Source organism: Gouania willdenowi, chromosome 13 (genome assembly GCF_900634775.1).
Source record: "Gouania willdenowi chromosome 13, fGouWil2.1, whole genome shotgun sequence".
Classification (NCBI taxonomy): domain Eukaryota; kingdom Metazoa; phylum Chordata; class Actinopteri; order Blenniiformes; family Gobiesocidae; genus Gouania; species Gouania willdenowi.
This window is the reverse complement of record NC_041056.1, coordinates 458,193-481,447: the sequence shown is the minus strand read 5'-3', so window position 1 is coordinate 481,447 and position 23,255 is coordinate 458,193. Positions and strand designations below refer to the sequence as shown.

Below are 23,255 nucleotides of genomic sequence, written 5' to 3'. Positions count from 1 at the left end.
TCTTTTATTTATCTTCATAAGATGCCAGAAACCTTGAAAAATACTTGGACTTTAAGACATCAAAGACCAAAACAGACGTATCGCAATGAACAAAACTATTGGAATTTTTCCAGAAACTAAACCATTTATCCCAGAAATGGTTGCAATTACAAATGCTTTTGGTATACACGTGTTTATTTCCTGTATGTGCATTGAAAAAACACAAAAGAAGAAGAAAAAGCAAAGATTTACATATGTTTACACAAAATTTAAAAAATGACAAGACAAAATTGTTGGCACGCTTTTAAAACTGTGTAATTAATTTCATCGTTTAAACTCACAAGAAGCACGTACAAGCATAAACTATCCTGTCTTCCGTATTAATACATTACGATACCACACGTGAGATCATTTCTTCTTCTGTTGTGTGTTTGAAATTTATGGAAGCGTATTGCATTCACTTGAAAAAATAAAATCTAGTTTTTCTGAATTTTTTTAGTCTGTTTTTTGGTCTATTTTTTTTTTAATCTGTTTTTTGGACAAATTTTTTCTGAGCGCAGAGGGCTTTTAAAACAACAGCTGCATTCATTTGTTTATTGAGAGCAAACATGGCCGGCTTGTTTAATTTGATAATAACATACTTTCAACTTTCTTTAAGACACTGGGAGATATTTCTATCTTTAAGCCATAATATTGATAGCATTACAATTACTCTATCAACGTAAGCAGGCTCCTAAGGACTTAGTGGTTGTTCAAAAGAAGAATCTCGCGAGACATAGCAATGTTCCTCCTGAAAAACCAAAGAAAAAAATTTGTCCAAAAAAATAAATTTTTCAGGAAAACCAGGTGTTTTTTTTTTTTCAAGTGAATGTAATTCACTTCTGTAGAATTTGACCAAAGATCCAGCTACATTTTTTGCTCCGAGTGCAAGAAACGTGCTTCCTTTGCTGTGAGGTTCTTTCTAAAATGATGCTAAAATTATAGCACGAAAGTTAAAGTTACCAACACGAGTTTTTGTGTTTTATTTGGATGTAGTCTTGGGGTGTTCAGTCATTTTATTGGCCAGTGGTTGGACCAGTCCTGCCTTCTGTTCTTCAGACTTTCCAATTTCATTCAATGTCTGAAATAAAATCATCTTGAATTGTGATCTGTTGTGAAGTTTCCCTAAATGTCTGTCATGTTGGAGGACGCTCCAACCTTTTTGTCAGGGATATCAAACTCATTTTTGTTCAAGGGCCAAATACGGACCAGTTCAAAATCAAGTGGGCCACAGGTTTTAGGTGGGAAAATGAACAATTTCAACATTAATGTGGCCAAATTAGCACTTCCAGTTATAAATTAACTCAAAGTATGGAAGGCATCAACAATATCTAAGCAATAAGTGAAATTAAATGTCCTTTGATTTATTTATTTTCTGACCATTTTGGATGGAATTTGGGGAGATATTGTGGAATAATTTCAGGAAAACTGCAGGATTTTTGAAAAATTATTTCTATGAACAATTTACAGTTGAATTATTTTGTAATTTACACAGTGATCATTTTAAACACTGTCCAGGTTTGCACTTCCATGTAGACATTACATATAAAGTATGTAAGGTACTGGCAATATCCAACCAATAAGTGACATATATCCTGCTGTGTCTTCACTTTCATTTTGGGAACATTTTGTGGAATAATTTGAGGAAAGGATTTTGAAAAAAATGATTTTCTTGTTTTTATTCTCAAGTTTAGCAAAAATAGTCTCCAGCAATTGTTGTGGCATGTAAGGGACAAGCAGGTACTGATGAAGAAATAAGTAAATACAAAGATTTATATCAATGAATACAAAGGACTATATATGAAGTATAGAAATGATAATACAGTGTGACAGAGATAAATCACTTTTATAATAAAAAGCACAACATATTTGTTCTTCCACCTGAGCCCCTCGGGGTAATTTTGTGTGGCCCTTTAAAACAAATACTCAAAATGACAGAAATATACAGAAAATAACATCAAAAACATCTGGAATGAGAGAAAAATACACAAAATTACTCTGTAATTTAAGAAACTCCAACACCCAACAAAATGACAACAAAGACACGTAAAATGACAGACGGATACACAAAATTACATAAAAACACAGTAAATTACTCCAAAAACCCACAAAATGACAGGAAAAAATGCACAAAATACTGAGAATGTCCTGGTGTGTCCCGTAGCGTTACCAGCTGGGATTGTTTCGTCCAATCAGTGGCTAATAGTGAGAAAAGGTCAGCTAAGTGTGAAAGGGTGGGGCATGTTTTTTAAACCAACCAATCAAAAATCTTTTTTCTGCAATGTTGAGCCACGATTAATAAAGGTTAAAGAAAACTAAGAATGCACTAAACTGAGCTGTGGCAGTTACTGTGGTTTTACAGTGAAAGCTGATGGAAGGAGACGTTAGAAACAACAGTTACAGAAAACCAAACCACAGCAGAGAGTGAGACACGAGGCAACGCAGTGTGAGCTGAGTCAGCTTTTCCACAGGAAGCGATGGCGAACCGTTCTTAGAGGCTGTGAAGTTACGATGCAGCGAGGACAAGTCGGGCTGTGAGACACTAGAGAAGAAGAAGCAGGAGGGATTGTCCCCCAGCAGATCTTTGTGTTCATCCACCCACTGACTCACATAAAGGACGTCCATGCTGGTGCAGTCCCACATGTTCCCTGAGAGATAGATCTTACTGAGGTTTTCCAGAGGCTCCAGGGTCCCGTTCTCCAACACCCTGAGCCGGTTGGACCTCAGAGACAGGTTCTTCAGGTCTCTGGATCCCTGAAAGACACCAGGCTGTAAGTGGTCTAGTTGGTTTCCATCCAAGCTGAGCTCTCTTAGGACAGAGAGGTCCTTAAACTGCAGCGGGTGTAAAGAGGCGAGCTGGTTGTCAGAGAGTCTAAGCGTGGAGAGATTCACTAATCCGTCAAACACAGAGGGATGAAGCACACAAAGGTGGTTACCATCCAAGTGGATTTCCCTGAGACTCGTCAGCTTGTGAAAAAGTCCCTGTGGGAGGTACTTCAGGCTGTTGTTCTCCATGTAGAGGCTTTCCAGAGATGTTAACTTGGAGAACACCTCAGGATGAAGCTCCTGGATGTGGTTGTGCGACAGCTGTAACTCTTCCAGTTTAGTGAGCGAGTGGAATATTCCAACTGGTAACTCAGAGATCTGATTGTTGTCCAGTTCCAGCTCCTGAAGTTCAGACAAGCCGTTAAATACATCCGGGTGAAGAGATTCTAGTCTGTTGGCAAACATGTCAAGAAACTCTAGACTTTCCATGTGGGTGAAGATGTTTGGAGGCAGAGAGGTGATGTGGTTCAGACCCAAGTGCAAATCTGTGAGCGACGACAAACCTCTCAGCGATCCCTCTGACAGAGAGCTCAGATGGTTGCTACTCAGGTCCAGTCTAAGCAACAGTCTCAGGGAGGAGAAGCAATCATCCGGCAGGCTAACGATACAATTCTTCTGTAAGTAAAGTAGCTCGATAAAAGGAAGACGCTTCAATGCGTCACTGGGAACGCTGAGTAGCTGGTTACTGCTCAGGTCGAGGTATTTCAAACTCGCCGCTTCTTTGAAACTAGCCGTAGTCACTTCTCTGATCTGGTTACTCGACAGAATAAGACTCGTCAACATTCCGGAGCTATTGAAAACATCGTTTCCTATTTGTGCTATCATGTTATGGTCGAGGTGGAGGGTCTCAAGTGCAGGAGCTCCTTCCAGTGCTCCAGCCTGCAGCAACTGGATCTGGTTGAAGTTAAGAAAGAGTTTCTCCAGATTTACTAAGCCATGGAGGAAACCTGAGGGCAGATGTTCAATTTGGTTCCCACTCAGGTCCAGCACGGTGAGAGCGGGACAGTTTACAAACTGACCGGCCCTCAGGAATGTCAGGTTGTTATTGCGAAGGAGAAGCTTGGACAGCCTGGTCATGTTGGGCCACAGGGGTTGGAGGGAAAAGAAGAGGTTCAGCTGATTTTTGGTCAGATCCAGAACCTGCAGGAAGGAGAAATGACTAACTTGAACAGAACATTGTCACACCAACCAAGAGGCTGAAACCTGAGGAATCATCTCTGATCAGGGTTTTAATGGCCGATACCAATCAGACAACAGTTTATACCAAGTGCTAACATAACATGGAAAGATATGAAAACATCTTGAAACTCCGACTTTGGTTAGAGAATTTCATTGAATTAATTAATAGTATTGTTTTGATTTTTTTTTTTTAAATCAATAGTTAAATTGCTGTTGCTTTTAATGAAAAAGGTAGAGGCGGTCGCATTGTTCTCTGCTCCCACTCTCCTCCTTTCTGCCCTTGTTTTGTCTTCTGTTTTGTGGATCTAATAGGAGACTCTCTCTGCACTTTATCCAAAAACCAAAATTATGGAATTAGCCAGCTGGTCTGTCAATGCAATTGATCAAATTTTTTCGACAAAAAGACCGGGCAGGGGTGAGCCCGCGTGTCCGGACAGAACGTTTGGAGCCAGATACACGGTGGATTCCTGGAATAAGTGAAAGGTCATGTATCTGTCCATGCTTTCCGTGGAGGACGTTTTTAATTTTGTTGTGCTTCTAAAGAGTTACAATGACAATAAAATGATTCTGATTCTGTAAAGGACATTTACATGATTAGATTTATGGTAGCAGAGATCTTGCTGATTGGAGCAGGCAGCTTTCTGAAGTCTGTATCACGTTGGCAGCTGTTTTGCGAAGGCTTCCAGTCATTTCTGAAGGATGAGGCAGAGCACTTCACACTCAGACAAATGTGATGAACGAACTCGAAAATAAGCAGGAGTCTACTTTGGAGCGTTTACGCGGAATTGAAATTAACTTGGAAAGTCTGAGTGTTTGGCTTCCAGTTTGAGGCCATATTATTGGATTTTACTGCTGGAGACCAAAGACTAAAGGCTACTAAATGTGTGCGAGTCTCACCTCTCCTCCTGTTAGTTTCTCATTTTTGTTATAATTACGTGGCACCTCTCATGCCCACGATGACCCACAGTTCTCCGTTCTTGTCCTCCCATGTTATATGTGACTGTCTTCTCATGTTTGTACAGCACTTTGTAATTTTCATCTGTGAAAAGCACTTTATAAATAAAATGTACTTACTTACTTATTTAAAACTACTAATAATTTTAAAATACTACACCTACAACTACTTCTGCTTAAAATAAAATGATATGCCTTCTTAATATGTTATATGAAGTTTTTTGTTGTTGTTCAGTGATACCTCATTGTTTAGATGTGGTTATAGCTGCAGTTACAAGGTGAACGTCACTGATTTTAAGGACATTTTTTGCTATAATAATGAAAAGAAATTGCGTACAATGTTAATGAAACTACTAACAATACACTTGTTTTTCATCTGCTGTAATGCTAGTTATATATCATAAAATCTTTCTTTGATGTGGTGGTTTTAATAGTGGTTCTGTTCATTTACATTGACAGAAATTGGTTGGGATGTCGAGTTAGTCTCAAATAAGATGGCGGCCAATTTGGACCATTCCGTATGAGGCGCCGATTGTAAAGTATAATGCTAAAATAAACTTTTTGCAAATTTAGCAACAAATAAAAGCAATAAAAAAAACGTATGTTAATTATTTATCTTATTTTTACCAAATTTACAGCAATATTTGTGAAATTTGTGATATTTACTTTTCCTATAAAATTTTAATCTAAATGTTAGATCTAAATGTCACGGGTGAAACTAAATATTTAGCTAATATGAAATTCATTGGAAGTACCAAAATAAAATGTTATTTACACAAACGAGCGCTACCCGCGATCTTTTCAGACGAATTGATTGCACTCCACATTTAGATTTAACATTCAGTATTTTGATAAAAATGTGACATTTAGATTTAGTTGTAATATTTAACATTTAGATTTAACAATGACGTCATATTTTTACAAGAAAAACAAACATTGCATTTTTAAACTTGGTTTGTTGCTAAATGTTGTGAAAAGTTTTGTATTTATTTTAGCCTAAACAACTTTACAATCGGCGCTTAATAATTCCGCCCATGGTTGAATAGCGAACATGTCCTTTCTAGCTCTCTTTAAATACTTTTATTTACCGTTTTAGAGCGGAAATACCGGCTGTATCTGGCAACACACGGCAGTTTTTCCGTTGCCAGATTTCGTTACAACGTTTATCGGTAAGTGGAGCGTAAATGAGCGGGAAACTAAAATAACACAAATAACAAGTCACACATGAACTCATTAAATAGTTAAATCTGCACTCTGCTAGCCAGTTAAAACATGTCTAAATGCTAAATTAAACCTCTGTTTTGACTGCTTTGTTAGCACATGCTACATACCTAAGCTAACGTCGGTAAGTAGATTATTATTATTATTATTTTAATTCTCTCTGTGTTAAGATGTTACTTTTGATGATTTCCCGTCACAGTTTGATGGTAAATCTGTGCACAAAGTACATGTTTTGTGTGTAAAAAAGTATTAAATACAGAGACAGAGAGATTGTAAATAGTTGAATAAAGTTAATTTTGAGCTGTATCTCACCTAAAACACAAAAATAAAAAATATATTACAATACAGTGTACTTTATTTTTAGATACCACGTGACTGGAGTAGTTGTTTGAAAGTTTTTCTTTTATTTATGCTGTTATTACATTATTGTTTTCCTCTCTAGCATATGGCCCAAATTGTATTTTTTTGTTTGTTTTCATTGTATTTCTGAAATAGAAAAGGTATATTTGTTATTTATTTATTTGTTTTACAGTAGAAAAATATCATGTGATATTGTCCCAAAACATGCGTGTGAAGGTTTGGTCCATGTCTTTTACTGTACAGCTATTTCTTATTATTATTGAAGGTGAACAAAGTCATCATATCGCTTCAAATCTGTCTGTTTTATGTATCCATTTACCAAGACTAGTTCATGTAAATGTATATTTTCCTAAATATGCATGTGAGGCTTTATTCAGTGTCAGACTGTAATTTCTTCTAGATTGTTCCTAAAACATCATTAAAAAAAAGCTATTAACAAATCAATGTTGTCAAATGTTTATGATCAGATTTTTATAATCCATGTCCACGCACTTTGGTCTGAGAAGAATGTTCTGTAATTATTCAATAGTCACACTGTAAATTTGTAGTTTGATTGGATTAATAACTTCTAATATCTAAGGAACTACACCACATAGGAAACTGAAAAAGCCCCAAAGTTGGGGTCCAAAATAAAAATGAAGTCTCATAAAGAAAAATTGTTTTATATCCCAAGAAAGAATAACTTTTATACTGTAAATTAAAACAGAAATCAGATTTTTTACATACAGTTATGGGCCAATAATAAATGAAGACCCAAACATGTTCCAGCCCCATCACTACATTATCCATATCTCAAAAACTATTCATCAGATCAAAGTAAACATTTAAAGTGTGCTTATTGAATAATCACGGAACAAATGGTACAAGTTTGATCATTTTTTGAGACCGAAGTGTGTGTAATATTTGTTGAAATGAAATGGAATAAACCTTATTAGAATGACTAATGATGGGAGCAACCTACAGAGTACCCACATAAGGGCATCGTTTTAGCGACAAAAAATCATCTTAAAACAAGAAAAACGTGATCATTCACAAATTCCCTGAATGAATAATATTTCTTTCAGCTTTAAATCAGAAGATTTGATATATTTCTTATTTCTCTTCCATCTTTGGTACCTGTAAGTTCTCCAGGCCCTGCTGTGGAACGTTCTGTATCTGATTGTCAGAGATGAAAAGCTGCTCCGTGTCTGAGGAAACCTGGGGGAAGTTCTCCAGACGTCGCTCCTCACATCTGACGATGGTGAGTTTGGAGAAACAGTGACATGTTGGTGGACAGAGTTCAGACGTCCACACTGAGAAGCTCAGAGAGGCCAAAGTCAAAGCTGTCAGCAGCATCGTCTGCACACACACATTTTAAATACTACACGTTTGTTTTAATACAATCCAAAGGCTTTGTTGTCCTTACAGTATATGTAATGTACTGTAACTGTAAGAAATCCTCCACTCAACATGACAACACTGTTCTCTGTACGCTTTCCCAGTAGCAATGAAAGACCATTAAGATGCACTTTAAACACATAACGTAGTATGTGCTCCATTCACTGTACTCTCCATAATATTTTATTTTATTTTATATACTTTATTTCATCATTTGTATACAGAATTGATTTTACTTGTTCACAGCTTTTTATTTTTTTTGAACAACAGTGAGTGTTTATTTCTTTTAAATTATTCATAATTTAATCATCTGAAAAGAATTTAAACAATTTATTAAAATTGTATTATTTTGATAATTTCAAATACTTGTAATATTTAATAATTTCAAAATAATTTTAATAGTACTAATATTTTTGTTATTATTTAATTAATAATAACAAAATAATCTATAATTAACATAATAATATTTAAGTTATTTTGAATGGTCTTAAATATTTAATAACTATTTTGTATTTGTTATTGTTTTACAAAGACAGATATTTAATATATTTAAACAAGATTTACTGTTTTTTTCTTTTAAGTTATTTATTGATTATTTCGTAATTTTAAAATAATTTGAGGTTTTTAACCATTTAAAATAATTTGAATTATTTAATAACCATTTTGATTTTGTTCTTGTTTTCCAAAAAAACAGATATATTCAAGTTTTAAATTGGCAGGAATAAAATTACTGTGATGCAAAATGGCACAAACTGAGTTATTAAAAAAACTGCATTTGGAAATGAATTTGTACAATAATACATATTCATGTTTTACTGCTTGTTAAATCTTAAAACCTCTGATTTATTGCTGTTAACATCTCATTCATATACTGTAACATCTATTATCTGATGTTGTTTATCAGCTCTTTTGAATTGAAATTGAATTGAATTGAGTTTGAAAGAGTTTTATGGGTTTGTTGTACATTGTTCCTGCTACAAATCAAAGTAAAGAAAAGAAGGAAACAGACTCTAATGTGGTCAGACCTGTGAGGAAATGCATAGAAACAACATATTTGCATTGAAATAAAATGATTGTGTGTTTACAGATTTTAAAACACAAGATTTCCATGTTTCAACCACATCAAATGTGTGTATAATAATGATCTGTATGAACAGATGTGTTTGAGTGAAAGTATGAACTTACCACAGCTGAGAGCAGAATGCAGAATGACTGTAACAATGTTCAGTGGTTTATCTTCTATCTCACACACAGGAAGCAGCGGCTGCTCAAGGCCAACCTTTCAATGTACTCAACTCTCTCCCTCTGTGTAAATAAATACATGGTTATTATTTTATTATTACTATATTTAAATTGTAGAATATTCTTTTGTTTAAGGTTCAAAGTTCCATAACCCATGGGTTCATAATAACTGAGTCAGTTGTTCTCGTACCTACTGTTGATGACTATTGGTTTCTGTTTGAGTGACGTCACCTTTTCTAATATTCCACACTACAAAATAAGTCATAAATATATGAAGGATTCATATCAGTATCAGCTAATCCTCAAGGCTGTAATATCACTATTGTATCAGAAGTGAAAAAGTACTAATGTTGTAGTCCAGACCAAATCTTAAAGGACTCCTGACTCCCTGAAGATCATTAGAGACCAGCACTGATTCCTGCTATTTTTAAACTTTTTAATAATGTGATAATAACACAGAGAAGAACGAGATAAAACAATCCTTTATTCATTATTTAATCCACCCTGTTATAATGACCACAACCTTCCTTAATGTGACTGAGTGACGTGTGTGACACATACACACACACACACGCAAGCAGGAGAGAGAGGCGGAGCTAAACATGTCCACTAACCACAAAGAATACATTTGTAAAATCACAGCAGAGGAAACACTCTGTGGTGTGTTGGTGACAAGACATGTTGTTTTTTGGCAGAAATACTTTTAAACACTTGCTGTACATTCAGCTGATATAAAAATATTGTTTTCAAATATGTAGAATAATTGTGAATTTATCAGTAGTAGTTTTAATATTTTAGTTAATTTTTTGCAGGCACCTTTTTTGTCCGTCAGATGTATTTAAAAGAAACTAAAACTAAAGAGAGAATGTTATTTAACTGTTAAACCTTGTCATAATTTTATTTATTTATACATATATTTTCTTAATGTTTATGGTCTCAGTCTTGGTCTCGATGCTTTCTGTGGTGTTGAACACAACACTACTAAGTACTAATAAATACTGCAATAAGAATATTCATTAATAATTTATTGTCTTCATTCATTTAGTATTTTTCTTGTTTTTATTTATTTTTGTTATATAATGTAATTCAAAGTAACCCTCCTATTATTTTTGGTGTTTATTTGATCCCATTCAATGTTTATCATTCAAAAACTGAGTGGACTTTATTAGTTTTGCTTCATATTTCATGACTTTTCCTAATTTGATGGGTACAATTGATTAAACATAAAATGATCATGATAATAATTTTTCATTGTGATGAATGCGTATTGTAAGCATTGGTGTTCTTTGGGGTCAATTTGACCCCAAGCTGTTATAGCTGTGAAAAACTTGTCCATCTGTGTGTAACATCCCCATTGACCTGAAGGTGGCGCTGCAGTAAAGGTCAAAGGTCATATCATCACCACAACCAATTGGGTTCAAACTCTAGTGCTCATTAATGTTGTCAGCAAATTTCCAGATAAATGAATTCTAATGTAAAAGTTTGTCCTGATGGTGGCGCTAGAGATCAGGTTAAGGTTATTAATGGCTTATTTATGTATTCAATACATAAACAAAATGTTTGACAATAAAACTTGGTCAACAATTTCATGAAAATCATTTATTTGAGACAAATACCCCTGTGGGTCAGATTGACCCGAAGGATAAAATGTGTTTATGAAGGTAAATTTATTGAAGATGTTTATACAATAATTACAAATCCTTACATTGCAGAGAGATGTTATTACGTGATTGATAGAAAACTGTAAAAACTAAATAAAGATGCAATTACAAAAAAACCAAAATAGAACAATATGTTTACCCTTCATTCTTTGGTTTTTCCATTTTTAAAACCAAATCAAAATAACAAACAGTGGTTATTTTGTTTTTCTGACTTAAAAACAAAACAGAAATACAGAAAAAACAAAAAACCAGACAAGCAATATTTTCTGTTTTTTCTATGTTTTTTTTTTTTTCTAACTTTGTTTGGATATTTACAGAGAAATAACTGAAGTCCACCTCCCCAGGTCCTGCTCCAGGTCCTGGACCAGGTCCTGCTCCAGGTCCTGCTCCAGGTCCTGGACCAGGTCCTGGACCAGGTCCTGGACCAGGTCTACTCATCCACTGTTTAGGATTTATTTCTGCTCATGTTTTCATTCAGTCTGTGGATGTTTTAGTAAAAAGCTGCTCATGTTTATGTTTTGATTTTGGGTGTTAAGGTCAAAATAGTATCCAGATAATCTAATGACTGACTATCAACTGTGAGGCTGGTGTGAGGAACAATACATGTTAGAACTTCTACCATTTGACACTTTTACAAAAACAATTACAGCTTTTTTGAAGGCAGTAAAATGTTTATTTTGCACGTCATAAATACTGCTAACAGCAGCCGTCAACGCACACGGTAGTTGATCACAAGAAACAAGGAGCACCAGTAGATTCATTACACCACCTCTGGTTCCAAATATGTGCATGTTTTACGTAACATCCATTTTTATGTTTTGATTTATTTATGTAATAATAACATTTCAATATACCAGTAATGTGACTTATTGTGCTTCTTTTTATGTCAGTCACCAGATTGTCTGGATACTATTTGGACCGTAACACTGATCGGTGAAGTTATTCACAGATTCAGACTTCCAGCATCAATAACTCTTTAATGACACATAAACTACACCCCTGTCATCAGTGTGAGGTGGACAACATGATACAACATCATTTTATATCAAATGCAGCAGAATAAAAGTACATCTCGGTTGTTCTGTGGTGAGAATAAGACATAAAGCTCTCGTCTTAGTTTCTCCGTAAATATCCAAATATCAAACAAACAGAACCAGATTTAATTTTAAAAGAGAAAAAGGTTTTAAATTAACAAAACAAAACAAAAAAACAATCAGTTTTTTCAATTTTTTAATTTGGTTTGTTTGTTAATATATGGTCGTGATATTTAATATGTGACTATGATGTGTTTCAGCTCCTCTGACCTCTGACCTCAGCGTGAAGAGAAGGACGGATCAATGCCTGTCGGAAAATCACACACACACACACACACACACACACACACACACACGATGATGTGTCCACTGTCTGCTTTCCAACATCCATTATTCTACTGCTGCGTCCTGCTTCACTCCAGTGTATCTCCTCCTTCCAGCAGAACCATTAGAACCAGTAGAACCATTAGAACCCAGTGGGCCTCCCAGTGTCTGCTGGTGTGTTCAGGTGTGTGGGAAAAATGAGGCCCTGGTTTCGCTCCAACAGGTCCAGATCAGTCCAGGTAAGAATGTACTTTATTATCTTTTATCAGTGGGAAATATTAATGAGCAGAAAGCTAATGTATTTATTTATTCACTCATTTACACATTTATTGATTTACCTTTTTTATGCTTTTACCAGCATTTATTTATTGATTGATTTGTTGTTTGTCTATGAACAGTTTTACTCAAAATATAATTGATTGATTTTGATGAAATTATCAGGAAACTTTATAAATGGGAAAAGGAACCGATCCAGATCAATTTACTGATTCTGGATCACTTTAAATATAATCAATGAGTCCTTATGTTCAGCTCTTTAAACTGGTTCTACAGCACCTCCTACTGGTGACTTTGTGCCTTTAAATGATTATGGTCCCTTAATCCAGGGACCATAACGAGACACTGGGAGGGCGTCGCCAGATTTTAGTCCTTTTTTGCTCATTTTTACCTTTTTTCTACAACTACATCAAACTCACCATATTTTAACATATTTTCATCACTTTTTTAGCTCCTTTTAATGTATTTTTGCTACATTTCTCCCACATTTTAATGTATTTTCTACGCGTTGTTTCCACTTTCCAGACACGTTCAGCACTTATAAACCATTTCTACCACTTTTACACCTAATGTCACATATGTTGACCCATTATTGTCACTTTTAACCTATTTTTTTTACCATATTTCATCATTATTTTTGCCAATTTAACCACATTCACCATTTGTCACGCCCATTATTTGTCAGTTTAAACTAATTGTTGCTACTTTTTAAATGACAGATCAGTGATCCAGATTAATGGTGAATATCTGACAAAGATTCTGAATGGATTTTCTATCCACACTTATTTATTTATTCATATTAATTTGTTTGTTTACTTATTATTTTTGATTGGTTGGTTTAACTAACTGGTACACAGTGAGGGAGCTGTGGTTCATTGATTCCTTATGGCTCTGATGTTCAGTGTTTATATAATGGATTTACAGTCACACTGTTTGTTTTACAGCATTGACCACAGTTACAGGTTAGTTAGTTACATGTTTAGTTAGTTTTCATCATGTGGATCATAGTTAGTTTATTTAACTAATGCTGTACCAGCTGTAATGTGGACATTGTTGTGAATATAATGAGTTTAGTTTGAAGGAGGGTTGTTTGGTTATTACAGTAAATGCTTCAGTTATTTTTATTTGTCATGTGAAATTGGTGATGAAATGTGTTTTTGTGTGTTTGTGGTTATTTATTCATCCATCATCTGATCTCTGCTTGTTCAGGGTTGTGTGGGTACTCAAAGGGGGCGAGGTGGGGGTACACCCTGAACAAAGTACCAGTTCATCAAAAACTCTGATTCACTCTTGATTCACTGCAATCTGGAGACGATCCATTTCTTATCTTAACATATGTGTTTTTGGATGATGGGAGGAGAACGGAGTACTTGGTGAAAGCGAGAGAACATGTAAACACTAAAAGGACCACCTATAGGCCTTTAACCAGGAGAGTTACACTACGAGTCCAATGAGCTGTTAGTTTATAAATACATTCCATCAGTTGGGTATAAACATCTGATTTTAATTTATTTCTTGTCCTGAAGATGAGAACTGAACAATATGGATGGATGGACAAAATGCATCCTAAAACACGCGAAATTACAAAATAATAGACAAAGGAACAATGAAAAAACACAAATTGACTCCAGAAACTGAAAAAACTACAAAAATTACTCCAAAAACCCTAAATGACAACAAAAATGTACCAAATTACATCAAAAACAGAAAAAAATGACAGAAAAATACAGAATAGGAAAACAACAATATGGATGATGGATGGATGGATGGATGGATGGATGAGTTGTATGCTGAATCATTCTGTAGATTGTGACCACCAGGGGGCGGGGCGTGTTCAGAGAAACTGAATTGACCTGCTTTTGTCAAGCAATCGTTCCTAAAACAAATAAACAAAAATCACTGCAAAAGCACATAAAATATCGGGAAAATGCGCAAAAGGACAATAAATACACAAACAGACAACATGAATGACTCTAAAAACCCAAAATGACAACAAGAATACACTAAATAACTCCAAAAACACACAAAATGAGAACAAAAATGCACAAAATGCATCCTAAAACACGCGAAATTACAAAATAATGGACAAAGGAACAACGAAAAAACACAAATTGACTCCAGAAACTGAAAAAACTACAAAAATTACTCCAAAAACCCTAAATGACAACAAAAATGTACCAAATACCACCAAAAAATAGAAAAAAATGACAGAAAAATACAGAATAGGAAAACAAAAATATGGATGGATGGATGGATGGATGATGGATGGATGGATGATTTGTATGCTGAATCATTCTGTACAATGTGACCACCAGGGGGCGGTACGTGTTCAGAGAAACTGAACAGTTTTTTTTTTATTTCTTTAGATAAAGGTGAAAAAGTCCGTCACATATTGATAAAAGTCTCTGTCATGTGTATAACATGAACTATCTGATCGGCTTTGGGCTGATTAGTGACTATATATAAGTAGAACACTCAGTTCTTTGCTCAGTACTGTGAATCCTAATTTTCGGAGGGGGCCCTGAAGGCAGCACTGCCCCCCCTTCTTTTCTCTCTGTGTTTTTCTGGATCGAAAGGATCGGATCGTGGATCGTGTCTGTTTCTATCGGATGTAGTGATTCTATCCGCCTGCTGAGGCTCCACAGCCTCTGGAGGATTTTATTCTTCATCTGGACTCGTTTTATTTCAGTTTTCCTGCAGAAATACTTTAGTGCTCGTTATTTCCTTTTAGGAAAGGTTTGTCCAGATGTAAAAGCCAAACCTGATCAATGAGGCGATCATTGGGGGGTGGGGTGGGGTGGGGTCTGCTGTTATGTTAGTATGAAGCCTTTGGGGGGGGGCTGATGTTTTTATATGCTAGAATAATAAATGCTGCTCTCGGGACAGACGTGACGTAGATCACAGCGCTTTTACGCATCGTATCCACATTTAAAACTCGGTGTTCTACTAGTGCTGCCTTCACGGACCGTGACCATGAGGATTGTATGATCAATGAAGATTGTATGAGCAGTGAAGCCCCCTCCTCACGCACCGGGCCTGGTGGGACTGAAGTGAGAACACAAAGCCGCAGTTTGCGCCTTTCCTCCGGGACGCACAGGGAACATGTCTTTACGCACCGCGTTACCGGGAAACGAGCGGAAACCCGAGCACGTAAGTAGAGCTGAACAGTCAGACTGTGTGTGTGTGTGTGTGTGTGTGTGTGTGTGTGTGTGTGTGTGTGTGTGTGTGTGTGTGTGTGTGTGTGTGTGTGTCAGACACCTATAACATGCAGTACTGCAGCCCTCCAGGACACTCCTCCTCCTGGTTCTGCACATTCCAGTCTTTCTGATCAATGATTGATCCACGTGATTGATCCACCCTGATTACCTCTCACACCCTCATTCACTCCAAAAACTATAATGTACCTAATAATAAAAAAAACAGACAAATACACAATAGAATAACAAAAATATACTAAAATGACTCCAAACACACTAAATAAATAAACCAAAATTACTACAAAAAGACAAAAAATTGAATTTGTGATTGTAATTGGGATGGAAATTCTATAAAAAGTGTGAATTACAATTGAATGAAATGTAAACCTGTGTAACCATGTTACAGTTCTCTGGCTGACACATTCATAGTTATTAAATGATTCAAATATGTATCATATCATTTTTCCCACTACCTGTCACTTCTCTTAAAGATATCGTTTAAAAAAATAAGTTAAAATCTAGGCCTTTAGTGACACATTAAATATATTAATACCAATATTTTTATTGATTAGGAATCCTAGCAATGTCACCATGAGATAAAAAAACAAATTAGATGATAATATTTTACAGCTGTTATCATAAGAGATGCTAACACAAGAGGGAGGTTATGTTTTATTAAAGGCTCACTACATGTGATTCATTTTGAATAAATTAACTTTAATAATTTAGGATGTAAATGTAATTGATTTCAGGGGAAATTATAATTTAAGCTTTAATTGTAAAATGCTGGTCAGCGTAATTGTAATTGAACATGGATGATTGAAGACGTAATTGTAATTTAAAAATGTAATTGACCCTGACATGCCCCTCCTCCTGATCAATGATTGATCCATCCTACTTTCCTCCTCCATCACCTCTCATTCACTCTGTAGTGAGAAATGTGCTGAGTCAGGGTGGGAATGGGCGTGATCATGTGGACCAACATCATTAGTGCTGAGTCATCAACCTGATCATCTTTTTCATTTAACACATGAAACTATTTTTCCCACGGTTTGATTGACAAGCGTTGCAGAATAAAAAGCTAATGTTTGAGACGTGTCGTTAGCATCATTTGTCTGATTTTAATAACACTTATTCCACCTCATGTCAATAGGAGATTACATTTGTACTGTATGGCTTTAACCTCAATAGAATATTATTAGTTATTATTATTATTAGGGATGAGCCATATGCACCAAAATTCATATCTCAGTATTTTTACTCAAAATGAAAATACTCAATATAAATCTCAATCAGTTTTGCCAGAAAGACGATTCTAGGTCAAACGTTCTGATGAAAAATGCCACACAGACATATTTATTAACAAACAGCAGCACAAAAGGGGACAGCACGTGTGAGTGAGTTCTGTAGTGTGGCTTGTTTAGGGGCAGGTCTGTGCTTTTTATGCTGTTTTGAGAAGTAGTGAAAGCAAGTATTCTAATACAAAATAAGCTATAAAATAATAATAAATGAAACCAATATAAACGATATTGTAATTTTCTATATCGCCAAAATAGAAAACTTGATATATTGCACAGGCCGTTGTATCTCAGAGGACGATTGATGTTTGTAGAATATAATATATATTTTATGGTCATATATGTACAGATACATGTCTCTTTGACCACTCAGTTGTATTGTCTATGCTTGGTAACTTCAATGGTACTTTATTCCAGACATTAGCCACATACAGTATGTTCCTCTCTATGTTTATGTTTGTGTGTGTGTCCAAAGCAAATACACAAATTGACTTCTAAAAAATAACATATGTAAATAGTTCACAAAATTACCACAAAACAGAATTATACAAAATGATTCCAAAAACAAAAAAGATCTAAAATAGAAAAATACACTAAATGATTACAAAAATGATGTTAATAACATTAAACACGTGATGCAAGAACAATAATGTGAACAAAAATTACTCCATAAAACACAGAAAATCACAACAAATAATCACTGCAAAAACAGAAAAATCTCATCAGAAAAACACAAAAACCTGTTTATTGTTCTTACACACAATAAAAACAATAACGGAGGTAGAGTGAGTCAGCATCTGAAGACCACCACCCCCTCCCTGCAACGATGATATATGTTGTGATGTTTTCACATGTCGTACCACCCCTACTATAGATGAATATTTGCATGTCATATAGAATTATTGATAAATTCATGGATTTAATATGAAATAAGTTGACAACTTAATGTCTGCTGTCCCTTTATAAGCTTTAGTTTATCCTGTTTTTTAAAAAAAGGTGTTTTTTGTGAAAACATCTACAACTAAACTACTTTAAGAAGACGATCCTCCGTGGTTATTCACCAGTAGGACTGTAACCAGTGAACCACTCATCACTAAAGGTGGACGTTACTAAATAAAATCAGTTTATTTAAATATACATGATGTGGGAGGAGCCGAGATAAGATAACTTTACTTAACTTAAAGGTTTTTCTTCTCCACTTCTTCAGAACAGTCTTTGTGCTAATTTCAGAACAATGGATGCTGGTTTCTTCTCTACAGTTTATGTGATGTGGACCTGATGATCATTTCTTCTCCTACAGAGAAACTGACAAAATACACTTTTAAAAGATCCTGGTTTTCAAAAGAGCTTTTATTCCACAATGGCCTCAAATGTGGTAAATAATTACATAGAAATCATTTGTGATGATTGATTAAGGTAGAATATTGTCAAAATTTCAGTTGAACACTACTCTGCAGAATATGACGAGTTGAATAACTTTAAAACCTGTGTTCTGTCGTTAGCTTCAACCACAGTCACAGCTAATCTCTGAGCTGACATGAGGCTAACGTGTGTTTTGATGATCCCTAGACAGAAAACTTCTAGTATCTTTCTAATATAGCAGACATGGGTTCAGGGGGCCACAAGTGACCCCAAAGGAAAGTCCAAAATCACAGAAAAATACCCAAAAGGACAACAATAATGTACCAAATGACTCCAAAAACAGACAAAATGACAGAAAAATACACAATAGGATAATAAAAGTATACAAAAATCAAGCCATAAACACGAAACGAATAGACAAAAATGATTGCAAAAGCACACAAAATAGCACTACAAAAATACATGAAAGGACAAAAAGTTAACAAAAGCACAACAAAAATATGCAAAATGACTCCAATTACAGACAAAACTACAGAAACATGCACAATAGGCCAACCAAGATATACAAAAATCACTCCAAAAACACAAAACGATAACAAAAACACACAAAAAGTCAGAATAATACACTATTGGACAACAGAACTCCAAAAACCCCAAATAATAACAAAAATACACAAAATGCATCCACAAACACTATAAATGACACAACACACAATTTGACAACAAAGACACACAAAAAGAGAGGAAAACATGCAAAAGAAAAAGAAGAATAGACACCCTTTGTTGTTTTCTGTTAATGCTCAGATTGTTCCTTATTCTGACATTAATGTTATGTTATGACACATTATTACATCCCTCGCTCTGATATAAGCTGTGCTTTACACTGACTCACCCTGGATTCCTACAGTTTGGTGTTTATTGTGGTCCGTCCCCTGGAGCATGTTTAGAATATGACGTGGTCCCTAATGGGGTGTGGTTTGTGCTGTGACATGTGGTGACATGTTGGTGACGTGATTGGATAACGAGGGTTTGTCGCTACATGAGTTACAGTTACTCTTTAATATATGTTTGTTTTCTCAATACTTTGTTTAAGTCACAGTAAGATGATGATATCATCAGGTGACCTCACTCTCTTTTGAAGTACAGCAACCTTTGTGTGCTAGCATATGTAGCATTTAGCTAGTGGCGTCATCGAGTGTCACAATCTTTTGTTTTTTATAGTTATGATGATAATGCTGCATTCACACCGGAAATATTTATTATGATTCTTGGTAATACTGAAGTTTTTTATTATTATTATTTTTATGAACTGCAATGTATTTGTACAAGTTATAAATACTTATTAATTAATGACAGTGTTGTTTGGTGCATGATAAGATTACATGAACAAAAGCATATTAGCAATAAAAAAACTAATAAATGAAGTTAGAATTTATATGGTTGAAATTAATAAAATAATCATTCAGTTTCCTTTGCACATTAATTTATATTTAACTAATAATAATAATAAACTGTCTTTGAAAAAAAAAAATGCTATTTGACAATAATATTTCTTCTCCAACATAATAAACCATAGAGGATAAAATACATTAAACAGGAAGTGATTCCCTGAGAAAAATATATTTATGTATTTTCTGGATGATGTCTCTGGTGTTTTATGGGATTTGATGTGATCCTCCTTTGTATGTCTATCATTTGTAAATATGTCTGTAAATAAAAAAATAGATTGCTCTGAGTTTGTGCGGGAAAAAAGTGTTCTCTCGTTTGGCTCTTATAGCTGGTGACAGCGCCTGCACAGTAGATATATTGTTCTACCGTCTCTGCCTCGTTTAAAGACAAAATAGTTCCTAATGGGACTTTTGGAGTTTGGTTTTTTGAGCAAAAGTAGTGACGCCATTGACGACGACGCCACCGTGACAGAGTCACCGCTCAGGCCTGGTGCTTCTACCATGTGTTGTCTGGAGAGGCAGAACTTTAGCTTGTTTGTTTGTTTCGAAGTGATTTTCTGTTGAAGCGGAGCTGTCGTCAGTTCCTTCATGTGGGCAGAAATACACTAACAGCCAATCAGCTACAGAGGGGCGGACCCAGCGTGCAGAAACAGCCTATCATATCTCTGTACGTCATCGGCAAACAGCCAATCATTCAGCAGCTGTGAAGTTTGGTTGCCATGTTGGAATGTTTTCCAGTGAATATGGTGCCGTGAGTTTAGACTGTGCAGTGAGGAGAGTAGAGGCATCCGTTATGTAGCTGAAACTGTTACCGTTAGTAACGTAATCTACGGTAGTACTGTTGTGTAGAATTTCTAGTATAGTAGGAACTGTTACAATTTGGCACCGTGGGTATCGTGCAACTATAATGAGAACAGCATTAATGTCACCCAATTTCTTCTCAGGGATCAATGTTTACTGAATCTGATCAGGTTTATTGATTACGTTTTGATCAACTTAGTTTAAATTAACCCATCTTCTGTAGCTCTGATCAGATGTTAGAATGTAACATTCCAATAACGTTGCTCCAACTGACTTTTTTTTTTTTTTTTTTTTTTAAAGGATTTTTTGGGCTCTAGTGGCCTTTATATGACAGTTGCTCGACAGGAAAGGGATCAGAGAGAGCAGGGAATGACACGCAGCAAAGGGTCCCAAGCCGGGAATCGAACCTGGGACCGGCTGCAGGTGAGGAACTACAGCCTCCGTACATGGGGCGGGCGCTCAACCCACTGAGCTACACACCACCCCAACTGACTTTTATTTTGAAAACCAGAAGTTCCCACTGAAACGGTTGTACTTGAGGTAGCTAGCTGACTGTGAACGTGTAGCTATGAGTTACAGACAAAAAGAACTAAATTACAACACGGACTGAGTTATTCTTAGTTAAGCAGACACAAGAGTTTAAACCCTGAGCAGTTAAAGATGATTAAAGCTGATCATGTTCTCACGGAGCACCTCTGTGCTACACGAGAAACAGGCAGAGCTTTATAGGCACAGCAAAGTTAAACGGGCACTAGTGGCTCTGTGTTTAGAGGTCAGTGATGATTTGTTGTTTCAGACGGTGTTTGTGGTGATTTAAGATGATTTTAATGCAGCCAGTACAGGAGGGGGGAGGGCAGTGCACCTAATAAGCGGTCCCTGAAAACATTTCTCATTAAAAAATAAAACGTTCTTTGCCCCACGGTGACGCCGTTTCATGCCGATTCTGTCCATTTCTGCATTTAACCGTTTTCATTGGTCGACTCTGTGATTCCATCCACAATTCCGTTATGCAGATTTTATAGGGCCCTAGCCGTCAAAATGTCAGCGTTCCTGATTCACCAGGTTAACCAGCGACGCATTTAACGCCATGAGTTTCACTGTTTTCTTCAGGAGCAACAAATCCTTCGTGGTCCGGTTAAAAAACAATCCGTGTCGTAGAGCTCAGGGTGGTCACACACCGCCATCATTATTTACTCCTCCATGATTGAAACGACCGGTGTCGTGTTGACGTTCTGACATCATCGTCAACAAAGACTCTTATTGGCTTTCTCGCCTGTGCGTCACACGAAACATTTGCTGGAGTTCAATATTTGACCAAAGTCACGGAATATCAGGAGCGCGCGTGCCGCGGCCAACGATCTTACCGCGCGGATCAAACTGTGTCGTCCAACATGAGTTCGCCTCTTACTGCGTCGATCCTATTGACTTTGTACGTAATCTGGTCACGCAAACATTTTGTGACGCGTACGGTGTGAACGCAGCATGTGTGATTTTTCTAGTAGGTTTTCTTTGACTAATCACTTCCATCACTGTATTGAAGTACAGCAACCATTAATGTGCTAGCATACAGTATGTAGCAGTTAGCTTGTTGTGTTAAAACGTGTCGATAATCTTATTTTTTTAAAGTAATGATGATAATCCTGTTTTGGTTCTAAAAGGGATTTTTTCTGGTTTTCTTTGGCTAATCAATAAAAGCTACCAGGGTAGCTAGCACGACTCAGCAAAAGCCACGAGCAGTGTTGCCAGGTTGGACAGTTTCCCATTTTTTGTGTGAATAAGGAAGGTACAGTAAACTGTCTGTAATATTTGTACTTGAATAAGCTTAAATAGGAGATTTAGCTTTAGCTTTGGTATTAGTGCTAAAGTGGATAAAACTGGTTTATTGTGTGTTGCTTTTTCCACTTGGCATGACTCAGCATTCCTCATGTTTTGCACCAATCATTGCGATCCTCAACATCTCCATATATTCACCACCCATTAAAGCCAACAATTGAAGAAAACCTCAGTCATGTCTGTCAGTGGAAATCTTAACATGCTTTCACTTGCTTTACACGCAGAGATGTTTATACATGCTTTGTTTCCATGACAACAACGAGACGGGGTGTGATTGTCAGTCACGCTCAGTCTTTTGTATTTAATGTAATATTTGTCAATTGTTTTGAAATGTTTATACACTTTTGTTTCTTAAATGTAATTATTTTTGCATATGCAATACAGTTGTGTGCGAAAGTCAGGGCACCCCTTTAAAAACAGCATATTTTATATATTTAAAAAGTTATATTCATATTTACTGTCTCTCTGGTATATGGGAAAAAAAGACAATATTGTCAGGAAACATTAATGCATAGTTACATTTTATTTTATAAATTGAACAAAATTACAAAAATGAAAAACATAATTTTGGCATGTGCAAAAGTCGGGGCACCCTGAGAGTTTCAAAGTGTCAGATTCTTTTTACAAGCTCAGACCTCTACCAGCTCATTGGTCCTGAAGCATGTGTCAACAATTGTCATTAGGGAGTGCCCGCTGGTGCCAATTTGAGGGTTTCTTAAATACGGAGACTCCACAAACCTTGTACAAACACTCAGCAACCATGGGTTCCTCTAAGAAGCTGTGTAAGACAGAAAAAATGAAAGTAATTGATGCCCACAATGCCGGGGAGGGCTACAAGAAGATA

The 23,255-nt window shown here is 35.9% G+C and overlaps 2 protein-coding genes across 4 annotated transcripts in view; one reads left to right on the top strand and one right to left on the bottom strand.

Moving 5' to 3' along the window:
* Nucleotides 1-1,931: 1,931 nt before the first annotated feature.
* Nucleotides 1,932-7,893, bottom strand: LOC114474565 (insulin-like growth factor-binding protein complex acid labile subunit). The gene is made up of 2 exons (XM_028464967.1): nucleotides 7,675-7,893; nucleotides 1,932-3,984 (listed from the first exon to the last, which is right to left on the bottom strand). Exons 1-2 carry the CDS (start codon nucleotides 7,891-7,893, stop codon nucleotides 2,416-2,418), a joined length of 1,788 nt encoding a protein of 595 aa, XP_028320768.1. The 3' UTR covers nucleotides 1,932-2,415.
* A 7,126-nt stretch (nucleotides 7,894-15,019) lies between these two features.
* mark4b (MAP/microtubule affinity-regulating kinase 4b) overlaps nucleotides 15,020-23,255 on the top strand; it is a 50,091-nt gene continuing 41,855 nt past the window's right edge. For 2 of the 3 annotated variants that reach the window (XM_028464961.1, XM_028464964.1), the window contains exon 1: nucleotides 15,021-15,622. In XM_028464961.1, the coding sequence (XP_028320762.1) occupies nucleotides 15,575-15,622 (48 nt within the window). In that variant the 5' untranslated portion in view covers nucleotides 15,021-15,574. Of the gene's footprint in view, nucleotides 15,623-23,255 lie in introns of all 3 variants that reach the window. The other variant, XM_028464963.1, reaches the window with a different exon arrangement.

What these genes read in the sequence shown, in the direction of transcription:
- LOC114474565 (XM_028464967.1), bottom strand. Translation starts at nt 7,893, where the DNA reads ATGCTGCTGACAGCTTTGACTTTGGCCTCTCTGAGCTTCTCAGTGTGG. An exon ending in AGGGCCTGGAGAACTTACAG is followed by an intron (nt 3,985 to 7,674) that starts GTACCAAAGATG and finishes TCCTTCCTGCAG; the next exon opens with GTTCTGGATCTGACCAAAAA.